General features: G+C 38.1%; 1 protein-coding gene across 1 annotated transcript in view; it reads right to left on the reverse strand.

The window, feature by feature from the left end:
* LOC124615980 (fatty acid synthase-like) overlaps window positions 1-13,100 on the reverse strand; it is a 394,674-nt gene that overhangs the window by 146,893 nt on the left and 234,681 nt on the right. The window contains exons 19-22 of the mRNA XM_047144185.1: window positions 5,469-5,629; window positions 5,201-5,359; window positions 1,518-1,757; window positions 837-1,039 (exon numbers count right to left, since the gene is read on the reverse strand). Of these exons, the coding sequence (XP_047000141.1) occupies window positions 837-1,039; window positions 1,518-1,757; window positions 5,201-5,359; window positions 5,469-5,629 (763 nt within the window). The remainder of the gene's footprint in view (window positions 1-836; window positions 1,040-1,517; window positions 1,758-5,200; window positions 5,360-5,468; window positions 5,630-13,100) is intronic.

The raw sequence follows: 13,100 nt of genomic DNA on the forward strand, positions 1-13,100 counted from the left end.
ATGCACACGCTAAATTATAAGACTGCAAGAGTAACTGATTAATTTCAGCCTCATTGCACCAATGCTCAGTGAGACAAACAACTGAGCACTCTGTAGACTCCAGCTCCACTTCTAGCTGTTGGGTCTTATTTGCTAGGGAACATATATTTTGGTGAACAACTGTTAAGTAATTTTTTCCACCGCTATTTGCATTCCCACTTTTTTTCTTTTTAAAGTCGTTCTGTTTTGGTTCAACTGCTTCCTTATTACGATTACACTCACGTTTTTTGTTTGCATATGTTATTCTTGGATAGTCACCCCCTGCAGACCGTATTAGTTTCCCTTATTTTTTATAATTTTACATAAATCCAGGAGCATTTTACTGAAAGTCATTGCACCTAGTCTGTTTAGGTGCAGGCCATCTCTACCCAGACATTTGTCGTCGAGAAATTTATTTGGGTCAACAAACACAACACCAAGTTCGTCGCACTGTTCCCTAATGCTGGTGTTTATTTTGTTTGTATATATGTCTTTGGATCAGGAGTCTGGCATTTAATCACTGAGTCAGCAAGCCACACATGGTTTATATAAGTTGAATGAATGAACTAATCTATTATATTCACTTCTGTGTCTTGGGAGAAAATTGGTTTCAAAAGATGAACATGTATTAGTGTCTCCTGAGATTTCTGGAGATCATCCTCCAGTTGTTCCCGGTTCTGGGTCTGATAGCTAAGTGTTTTCTTTTTGTCTACTACTATCAATCCAGAAGTTGCATATATACTCTCATTCAGCATATATTACACACCTTAAAACTGGAAAAAAATCAGTTTTATTGGATATATATGTCTGATTCTTACCGTATGTTGTTTGAGTTTGTGAGCTTATAAATTATGGAGACAAATGCTTCCACTCCACACAGAGGCAAAGCTCTAGATACTACATACACCCTGTGAGATGGGCTTGTACATTTTTCAGCAGCAGACTTCAGATTTTGAATCCACTTCTCAGTCTTAGGTACTGCGTTTACAAGGCTGCTCCTATTTTGATCAATTTTTCTTTCCTAGAAACATTCATAGTAGTTATTGTTCTACTTAGGTCATTATCATCAGATTAAATAAATATTTGTTAGGCATTTTAGTGTAAAAATGAGATTGTCTAAATGCATATTGAGGCTACTTTCAGCTGAATAACAGTGTTATGTTTGTCATGGAGAGGCAGATATTCAACACTTTTCATATTCAACATCTTCCTCTAATGGTATTTTCAAAACACAGTGAGTAGGAAACTAGTAGAAATGTTGTGTCAATTGATAAACTAACACAATTCCATTAGAGAAATTAACCTAGACAGTGTGTATCTACAAAATTGATCGTGTGCAAAATGTTTTCTTTTCAGTTGTCTAAGAGATGAAATCCAAGAGAGAACTGTATTACAATACTTAAATTATGAAAGTAACATCATGCTGAGTGACCTCCTTGTCAGAAATTACTGAGATTCTTAATAAAATGCGAATACATTACTCATGAATATGAACAAACCTTCTTCAACAGCAAGTATTTTTTCCCATTAATACAGTATTGAATCACAGTCACAGTATTTTTTCCTTGTTCCCATGAACTTTTATTGGAAACAACAGCAAGCAAAAACATTTCATTTCCTTGAAGTAATGATTCAGCAGTCGTTAAAGAGGTCTCATCTGCGATTACCAAAATGCAGTCTGACAATATTTTTCCTGTAGCTTGTGCATCTTTGAAATCACTAGCTCGATCAATGTGAATCTATGAAAAAGTTATAATAATGATTAATTGTGATCCAGTTTTATATTAATAAACACAAATAAACAGTTATTCATTCAAATAATCTATGTAATTATGATTCAGACAAAAAGTCAGAAATTAATGTTAAGAAAAATAGTGAGAAAAGTAGTATCTATTGAAAATACTGGGGAATTAGTTATGAATTTATTTTCCATTCTTTCAATACCTGTGAGCATACTCTTCATTTATCTTGATTTTTGTCCATAAATTCTTCTGTTTTGTTTCATCTATGTGCAAAACAAAGAGTATTAATTGGCATTATTGAAACTACCCCATTCTCTGATTTCCCAGTTGCTTAACTGTGAGTGAAGGAAATCATTCATAGTATATCCACTAATATGTCTAACAGAATAGGACTATCTCCTTAGGTATTACAGAAACAATACCAACTTCAGCAATGACGACTGAAAGACAATGGAAAAAATATCAGCTTGCAAGCTCGCAGAACTAGTAATAACTTGAAATGCTTTATATTCTCGTTGAGTACAGGTCTGAGTAGTTCTTGCAGTAGCCACCAGAAAGATCGCGGGAGGCGCACATCGGCACCGCGCGTCACGGACGGTAGTTGCCGCAAGTAGAGTCCCGTCCACCAGAGGGCACGCGAGAATTCGGACACAACCTCTGCTGGCGGAACAACAACAACAACTCAGGCAGCATGGGCCGTGCCCAGTCAGTTAACATCGGGCATGCCTAGGACACAGTCCCAGTCTACGCTAAGTGAAGTGCGACATAAAACGTGAACAGTGTTACTACAGTTCTTATGGCTTCACTTTTGATTTATAGTTTCCTTTTATGTCCACCCTAATCATTTGATGATAATGAATGATTCAGACTGAAAATTTATCTCTGTGTTCTTATGTTAGTCATTATTTCCTTTTCAGGAACTGGCTTGAGATATTTCCCTCCTGATAAACACCATCAGTTCTCATGTTCATATCTATGGCATACATGCACAGTGAGCTGTTTAAGTTAAAGAATTATTATCATTATTACTATTATTTCTCCAGAATAAGATAAGATACATTGTCCACTTATATAGGTTCATAGTGAGGAGCCCTGTGGTAGTATAGCAGAAATCGGGAAACAAAAATTTAATGAGATGTTATTTACAAAAGACCTAATATCCTAACAGTCATCATCATCATCTTGGACAGTTTCCAGCCACTGGCTGGGTCTGTCAGGAACACAAGCCTCTCCATCGTGTTCTGTCTTTCCACCATTCCCCCTCTTCCACCTTCGTCCAGTTCTCTCCTCTTCTCGTCACACATTCCTTCACTCCCTTCACCCATCTATCTCTTGGTCTTCCTCTGGGCCTCTTTCCCTCCAGTTGCAGATCAAACATCCTCTTTGGAATTCTTCCCTCATCCATTCTCTTCATGTGTCCATACCACTGCAATCTTGATTTTTCTATCCTGTCCTGTACTGGTTCCTCCTTTAGTCTTTCCCTCACATACACATTTCGCAATCTGTCTCATCTTGTTACACTCAACCTGCTCCTCTGGAACTTCATTTCACTAGCCTGCATTCTACTTTTGTCGCTTTTGTGCTTTACCCATGTCTCACTTCCGTATGCCAATGTGGGGACAAAGTAGGTTCGGTATATAATTCCCTTGGATTTCTGTGGCACCTCCTTGCTCCAAATAAGCCCCCTAATGCATTTGTAGAACTGCCCTGCTTTTCTGCACCTTTCATTTATTTCCATTGCGTTTCCCCCCTTACTTTCAATCATGCTTCCCAGGTACTTGAAGTTCTCTACCACTTGTAGTTTTTCCCCTCCACAAGTTATATCCACATTTGGCCTATTCTTCTTCCTTGTTGTGACAATTATTTCACTTTTCTTTCCAGAGAAATGCATTCCATATTGTGCTGCCGTTGCCTCCCATACATCTAACTGCTCTTGCACCTCCTTCTCGCAATTTCCCCATAACATCAGGTCATCGGCAAAAAGCACTGCTTTCATTTTATGATCTCCAATTGCATCTGATACTTGCTGTAGGATTTCATCCATAACAATAATAAACAATAAAGGCAAAAGTGCACTTCCCTGTCGCAGCCCATTTTCCAGCTTGAACCATGCAGTACGTTCCCTCCCCACTTTCACACAACTCTCACTTCCCTCATACATTTTTCTGACTTTTCGTGTTATCTCTTGATCTATCCCTTTTGCGTTCAGCACATCCCAGAGCTTGTCCCTACAGATACTGTCATACGCCTTCTCAATATCTAAAAAGGCCATGATTAAGTCCTTCCCGTACTCATAGTGCCTTTCCTGCAGTTGCCTTACCGCAGATATGAGGTCCGTTGTTGATCTTCCCGGTCTGAAACCATACTGCTCCTCTTGCAGTCTACTTTCAATACTGCTTCTTATTCTCTTCTCCAGGATCTTTTCATAGATTTTTCCACAGTCATGAAATAGATTAAAAGCAAAGTATTTCTGTATCTGTTGGAGATAAATAAATAATAAATTTGCACTGTTTGTACATCTATGAACATGTGTGGTAGTAGGGGATAAAAAAACTGGCCCTTCAAAACTAAAAAGTAACTTTACTATGAAACAAACACAAAGCAACAATCAAAATAAAGTCAGTTTGTTCTAAACTGCACGTCTTTGCACACCTGTGAACTCAAAATCTGTTTCTGAGTAATGTTCAAAACCATGTTTTTCACCTTGTGCACTGTATCGTGCTTGCCTGGATATTTCTTGCCATGTTGTCCACAAGGTGGTAATATATGTGAATATGACCATCATCAAGTGTCATATAAATGTTGGTGTTCTCTCGTTCAACATCTTCATACACCATGGTGCTGGGCGGTTTGTACTGTTATTTATAATGGTCACCCAGATGTCAAACTGTTGTTATATAGATGGTTGTGTGCTGTCTGGGTCAATACAGCTCTGCTAGTTTCCTCACGGTAACTACAAGCCACAATTTATAGGTGGCAGTCACCAGGTGGTGTAATTGACTGTCTGTGACCACTATGAGGCAGATCTTCAATGTTTTGTGTCTCACTATAATGACTGAGTATGTTGTACATCAATTTGGTGAGTAAGTTTTGTGCTGACAACCCTCTTGCCACAATGTGACAATGCCTGATGCTTGAAATGACCCTTCATGGCATGCTGACAGATTTACCAGAATAGACAAGCCATATTCTCTCATTGACAATTTGAGACATTTGTACTGTACTTAATGGCGAGAAAATGCAGATTTTTATTTCCCTCCTTTAAACAGGTAGCTGTACATAAATTTTCTGTGTGTCAAAACACTGCTGCAAAAGAGGATTTTGCAAAACCTTCTTATCTCTGTATGTATGAATATTTTATTCGAACATACAAACAGTAAAATGCTGATATACCTGGAACAGGAGAAGCATTTTATGTTGTTTGGTTACTGCTAGCTTACCTGTATTTCAGGAAAATTGCTTAATGATGACTGCACAGTTTCAGACAAATTACGATCACTACAGATGTCTTTCACAGTTCCTTTGGTTCTGGATTTTAATTCAGCAGCTTTATTTTCTAGGATAATTTGTAGTGAAACATCTACAAATTCATTTATATTCTGTGTGAAGAAATGTAGTGTTAGTGTTACAACACAGTCTATTTTAAATCAAGATTACAATTACTGTATTAAATCTTAATGCATTTTAGTAAACAGTTGTTTTAAATACCTTAAATGTGGATCTGTTGTGTGATACGAACTTCACACTTCCAAGCTTTAGTACCATTTTCTTTGGAAAACTGCTTGGAGGAACATTTATGTCAGTTCCACATATTTCTAGTCCATCACATTTCACAATATTTAAATGCTTGTGAAATATGGCTTCTGTCTCTGCAAAATGGAAAATACTGGAATTGATTATGAGAAACAAAATAACTGCAATGACAAAAACAACAACAACAACAGCTTCAGGTAAATAGTTACTTTTTGATGGCACTACAGGTTTCACTGTTGACATTCTGATAGATCTGTAACAGATTTTACTCTCTCTTGTTTATTCTTTACATAATTACCACATATTTTAAATGATTTTATATTATGTATCAGATTTTTCAATTCAGCTACTTATTGCAAAGTGAACTACATGGTTGCACATTGCATGACAAAAATTTACTGTATCTCAACTTTTATGAGCTTCAATACCCAGTATAATCATATCCAAATCTATTGCTGGCCACTTCTGTCAATATTATATCATAACTTTGTGTGAAAAATGTGTTCAGAAATTGTGAACTCAGTAACAAAACAACAGCAAAGTTCATGACATATTCAACAGAACAATCAATTTTTGGAAATATAATGTAATTGGATAGATAAAAAATCTCCTCACCAAGCAGTGACAGGAGAAAAGTAGTTACTGATAAGAAATGCTGATATGAAAGAAAGTAATATAAATTAGGGCCAGGTTGGTGGCAAAAACCAAGGCACCTAGGTGCCCATTTCACTACATTGGTCCTCTAGATCTCAGTGCCTGTTTCACCACACATGCCGTGCAGGTGGCAACTGGCATTACAACATGTTCTTGTTCCTCACAACGCACCTGGCCTTAATTTCTCCAGCCTCAGCATTTCTTTTCAATAACTAGTTTTCTCCCGCTGTGACTTGGTGGCCACTTGAATTACATTATATCAACAGATCCACTAGGAATTTATGGAAAGTATAGTATTTTTAGTGACACCACTGGATGTACCTGATGGGTTATACAGATCTGTTGATATGAGTATGTGTAATGTTTCACACATCTGGTGAAGTTGCTTGGGACAGGAACGGGGCCAATATCACAGGCATGTCACATGACCTTCCACGGTGAGCCAAGTATAAGGTCACTCAGTTTGTGGTCTCTGCTTCAGTTTTAGTTATCCAACTCACAGTGCACTCTTTAGTGCCTACTGTTGCTGCGGTAACAAGTTTTCTTGACTACTTTTTTCTGTGAGTTTAATTCAAAAGATCATGAACTTTTGTTAACCACCACCTATTGCTTATATGGAACTTTGATAATAAAATACATGTTATCCAGCTAAGCTACTCTTGAATTTCACTCTACTCTGGAATGATCTCCAAATAATTTCTACTGTGGCTCATAAGACTCTTTCATGAAAATCTGTTTCTGTTTGGTTCATGGACTAATTTGACTATTTATGTTGTTGTGACAGGTGTTATTTATATTTAATAAAGCTGTGGTCTAATGTGAGGGCTACAGTACTGGTGATGCAGTGGTAACAATTTTGCTTCATAATGTAGTACCATGGATGCCAGATTTTTCGAGATCTAGCAGTAATGGCTTCATGACTTGATCAAGCACTTCACTAGTTCACAGGAACAAAGAATCAGGAATTACTCAAATACATAATTGGTTCAATGTAATGCAACTCAAACTGAAGCGGCAGCATCAACAGGCCCTGACAGACATCCCATTTCTGCCATTTAATGAAGCTCAAGAAGACTGGGAAATATATTAAAAATGCCTTGTGCTGCATTTTCAGGCAAGTGAGATTAAATGTCTAGATCACCAATGGGCCTCTTTGCTGTCTACAAATCTTCAGTTATATTCCTTTGTTCAAATGCCTCACTGTCCAATATTTCAATGTTACCATTGTCTGATACATTATCTTTATTGTCTGAACATTTTTCCAACAAAATGCATGTGGTATTGGAAGGGTAAGAGTTCTTACAACAATGCAAATCAGGCCCTATAAGTTATGATGCTTGGATAGCAGAAGTGCAGGGATGAGTCAAAAATACATATTTACAAGTTTAATTCATGAGGTAGTGAGGCACTTAAACCCAGATAAGGAGGTCTAAATGCAAACTTTAAGAGCAACACACCTGGCTGAAGTGCTATGATTTGCAAATGCATCTGTAATGTCAAAAGTGGCACAACAAACTTTTCTGGCAGCTTTGACATCTCACAGGAGGTCCATAGCTGTACTGATACAGTACAGTGGGTTTCCATCATGGACTATAAAATGATAAACAGATTCTGTTCATCAGCAGTCAGCCGGCCATGTTCTCCACAACCCTGGGCTATTGGCAGGTGTTATTTGTGGCAACATACTTTATTTCCTTGCAACACAGATGAGAATGTCCAAGTTATGAGGATTAGTGTTGTAAGTGTTTATGTAGACATCAATTTGCAGAAGTATGCATTAGTGTAATGGGCACAAGACAGTAGCTCCAGTTGATGCAAATTAAAACATTTCAAACAGTGATCAGATGCTGATACCATGTAAAAATTTTGCAACAGTGTAAAACATTCTAGTGACCCATCTTTTTTTACAGGTGCACTGGGCTCAGTAAAAAGCCAGTCAATATTATTTGGCACATATGCTCCCTCACTCAGTGCAGTGAAAATAAAGTTGGGCTTATACAGCCACAATGAGGTGTCACTTCTAAGTCACTCTTTTTATAATCAGGTCTCTTGAACAATGTTATTTTTGGTTGCAGGAGATCTGTCAGTTGAGACTATCTTTGGCTTCAACATACAGTCCACTTTTGTAGTTTTATTACATCATGCAGTACACTCCCTGAGATTGATGATGCCTTGTGCCCTTGATACAATTAGTACACAATTTATGCCACAGTTTGAACCTAGTTTGGGGAAAGCAGTTGACTTTCTGGCTCTCATTTCCTTAAATGAAATCCAAGATGTTTTGAAACCTCTCCCCCCTCCCAAGTTCCATTTATCATGAAGGTTGAGGTTAAGACTGAATTTGACAGGCCCTCATATCATACAATCTGTGGGCTTTGCCATTAGTGGTGGTTAGGAACTCTATGAGCTTTGTCTGTTATATGAAGATTTTAAGTACATCATTAACGCTCAGGTGGACACTGATTCTTATCACTTACTTCATTAAGATGCACTCTTTTCTAAACTTCCATGCGGTAAACTATTCTCCAAACTAGATCTCAGAGGGCATATTTTTATTCCTCTTGATGAAGTCTCATGAAAGTTATCAGATTTGAACACAATGTTCAGTTTATATCAGTATAACTGAGTTTTTCAGCTCTTGCACAGAGAGCACTTAAGTTTAGCTTTTTCAAATGTGCTTTCTTTCAGTCTTCAGTCACTTACTGTGGTTATATCATCAGTGAAGAGTGCCCTGAGCCCTCCACAGAATATATAGAGGCTATTTAGAATATGCCTGTTCCTGCATCCATTAAGGACCTACCTGTGATTTATTCCCGAGGCAGCCTCCATATTCTGCCCACTCAACCATATTGGTAAAAATGGATTGTCTTATCAAGCAGTACATTCAGGTTTTAAAATTAATTTAAAATTGACCTGGTGTTACAGAAGGAGATGGCACAGGAGATCAGTATATAGATGAACTGGATAGGACATTATCTGTTAATAAAGTCTCTGGTAAAGTTATTGATATATTTCAATAACTTCTGGTCCCCACTGCAGATATGTCTGTGGGTAGTGGTGCTGGAAGGGAAAGACCTTTTTGACGTGGCGCAGATGACAGCTGTCACAGTGGTTGGTGTGCCTGACATGAACAAACTTACAAGTGGAGGCATCTGCGAAGTGGAGATTGACATCTAGGAAGGTGGGTCATTGAGTTGAGATAGACTAGATGATGCAGATTTGAGAGTAGGTGTTGACTTTATGGTGGAAAGAGTGGAGGTTGTCCCTTCCATGAGCCAATATCATGAAAATGTCATCAATGAATCAGAACCAGCCAAGGGGTTTTCTGTGTCGACAGGATAGGAAGGATTCCTCAAGGTGGACCACAAAGAAGCTGGCATAGGACAGTGCCCTCCGAGTACTTATGGCAGGACCACAGATTTGTTTACAGGATTGACCATCAGAAGTTAAAAATTGTGAGTCAGGATTTGGTTGGCTAGGAGGATTAGAAAAACAGGTGGTGGGTTTGATATCAGGAGGACTTTGGAAAGATAGCATTCCATGACCATGGAGGATGTTGTTGTATAAGGACATCACATCCACAGTGACCAACGAGAAGTCTGATGGTAATGGCTCTCTCTCTCTCTCTCTCTCTCTCTCTCTCTCTCTCTCTCTCTCTTACCTTCCCTCCTCCTCTCTGCCCCACTTTCCCATCCCTCTATTTCTCTCTTCCCTCCCTCCCTCCTTCATCTACATCTTCCTCTCCATTCCCCCCCTCCCAACTCCTTTCCTGTCTCTACCTCATATGTGCTCTAACCTCTGCTGAGGAAGCTGTCAAGAGACTTGCCTCGTGACTACCCAGTCATCCTCTCCTCATCTCTTGTATCCTTTCACACCCCCTATCCATCTATATCTGACAGGCAACTGCTCTGAATAATCCATAACCAATGGTCGATCTCATCTCCAGCTGGAGGTGGGTACATTTGGGTGTCTGTATAGTTGTGTGTACTTTTGCTAAAAAAAAGAGCAAGTGCTTGAAAACTAGTGCAAATACAAGGGTTGCCCAGAAAGTAATACATCACATTTTTTTCTCAGCTGGAAACAATGCTACAAATCCGAAACATTATGTATGTATTATTTGAAGTCTCCTGGGTAAGCGTGTCAAGTTTCCATCACTTCTGACAGGTAGCATACCTACAGGACAGTTCCAAAATAGCGTATGTCGGTGATGTATGTTACACACAATGTATTATCATTGAATTTCTCACTGCAGAAAAAGAAACTGTGAGGAATACACAAAAATGCTGTGTAAAGTCTATGGAGCATCTGCTGTCGACAGATGTACAGTTAGTCACTGGGCACGGAGGGTGAGGTCATCAGAAGGCAGTTTGGCGGAGCTCCACGATTTGCAGCAGTCGGGGACACCATCCACGGCTATCATAGCTGACATGTTGCAGCAAGCTGAAGCTGTCATCTGGGAGGACAGACACATTGCAACATGTTTTGCTGCAACATGATAAGGCTTGGCCCACACATGTTTGAGGACTGTTGAAAACATCGCTAAACAGGGTTGGACAGTGTTACCCCATCCAACCTACAGCCCTGACCTAGCCCCTTGGACTTCCACTTGTTTGCACCATTAAAGGATGCCATTCGTGGAAGACATTTTGAGGATAATGAGGAGATGATTCACACAGTGAAGCACTGGTTCAACCACCAGGACAGGAATTGGTATCGACAGGGCATAATGCCCTTGTTTTGCACTGAAGGAAGGCCATAGAACAGGATGGAGATTACATGGAAAAATAGGGTGTGTAGATAAATCACTATTCTTTCATGTGTGTAATTCTCATTATGTTCAATAAAGAGTTGAAGATAAAGAATGTGGGGCATTAGTTTCTGGGCAAATTGCTGTTTGTAATTCAGAACCATTTAGGTGTTGCAGTAATTAATACAGGCAACCTGCATTTGAGAGGACAGTGATTTAAGTCCCTGTCCAGCATACACATTTAGATTTTCTATGATTTCCCTAAATCTGTTAAAGCAAATGCTGGCATAGTTCTCTTGAAAAGGACACAGATGGATTTCCTATCTAAGTTTCTCCAATCTGAGCTTATGCTCCATCTCTAATGACCACATCATTAATGAGACATCAAATCCTTACTGCCCTTTCTTATTTTTTATACTTTAGCTTAGATGATATCATGTACAAGCATAAATGATTATTTTTGTTGTTATAACTACATATTTTGCTGTTTAAGTGTGTGGTCATTGTGATCTTGGCAGACATTTAATGATAACATCTTCAAACAGTGATGAAAAAGGATTAGAGATTACTCTCATGTCTTATATTTTTCAAGACATTTTAAGTTGCATAACTGTCTTTCTACATATTCTTTGTACACCTCAAACAGTCTTATGGTGGGTAGTATAACTGTCTCATTTATCAATATAATTTTCTGTCTTGTTCTTACAATCATGCACAAATTATGGGAAGAATAAGAATCCACTTGTTTTTGTATGTAATCAAGTTTAACAACTGTGGACCTTAAACAACACCTAACATTAAATTTTGAAAATTGTCAGGGTAAAACATCTATCAGAACTGAGTAAAGAAGGCCAATAAAACAGTCAAAAACTGAGAAATTTAGGAGATTGCTCAAAGAAATTAATTGGATGGATGTTCACAGCATCCAAGACACAAATGGAAAATACAAAACATTCATTAATAAAGTTAGCACCTTATTTGAAAATTGTTTTCCCCTGAAGGTAACTCAGATTAAGCATAAGTCTAATAAGAAACGATGGATCACACAAGGGATAAAGGTATCATGTGAGGCAAAAAGGAAACTCTATCTGATACATAGGGACACCTTTGATACTAGCATTATAGCTCATTACAAAAATTACTGCAAAATATTGAAGAAGGTTTTCCAGAAATCTAAACATCTGCATTATGAGAAGAAGATAAATATATCCAGCAATAAAATAAAAACACTATGGGATATAGTTGAGTCAGAGACAGGTAGGACTAGAAATGAGGAGGAACAAATAGCTCTAAAAATAAATGAAACCCTGGTAACAAATGCATGTTATGTTGCAAACCATGTAAACAAGTATTTTGTCTCTGTTACTGATAGCATGGGGTTGTCAGGTTCAGTAAATAATGCAATGGACTATCTGAGACCAGTGCACACAAGCAATCTCAGTAAAATGGAATTGACACTTACTTCACCCAAAGAAATAGAATCCATCATAAAGTCCTTAAAATCAAAGCAGTCTAGTGGTTATGATAACATATCAACAAAGTTAATAAAAGAGAGTTCGAGTGAGCTTAGTCATATCTTAAGTTATTTGTGTAATCAATCACTTGTCACAGGAATATTCCTGGACTGGCTAAAATATGCTGAAGTTATACCTCTCCACAAGAAAGGGGACAAAGAAATGCCATCAAATTACCAAACGATCTCACTTTTGCCACCTTTTTCAAAAATATTTGAAAAGGTTATGTTCAAGCATCTACTTAAGCACCTTAGTGAAAATAACATACTGTCAAAGTCACAGTTTGGGTTTCTTAAGGGCTCTGATATTGAGAAAGCTATTTACACTTACAGCGAAAATGTCCTTAATTCATTGGACAACAAATTAGAGGCAACAGGCATATTCTGTGACCCGTCAAAGGCGTTTGACTGTATGGATCACAGCATTCTTTTAAGTAAATTAAAATATTATTGTGTCACTGGTAGTGCTGCAAAGTGGTTTCAGCCATATCTTACTAATAGAAAACAAAGGGTGTCATTATGTAACACTTCAGTAGTAGGCAATCAGGCATCATCTTACTGGGAAGAAATTACATGTGGTGTTCCTCAAGGTTCCATACTAGGTTCACTACTGTTTCTTGTGTATATTAATGACCTGTCCTCTGTTACATTACTAGATGCCAAGTTTGTCTTA

This window comes from Schistocerca americana, chromosome 5, assembly GCF_021461395.2.
Source record: "Schistocerca americana isolate TAMUIC-IGC-003095 chromosome 5, iqSchAmer2.1, whole genome shotgun sequence".
Lineage (NCBI taxonomy): Eukaryota > Metazoa > Arthropoda > Insecta > Orthoptera > Acrididae > Schistocerca > Schistocerca americana.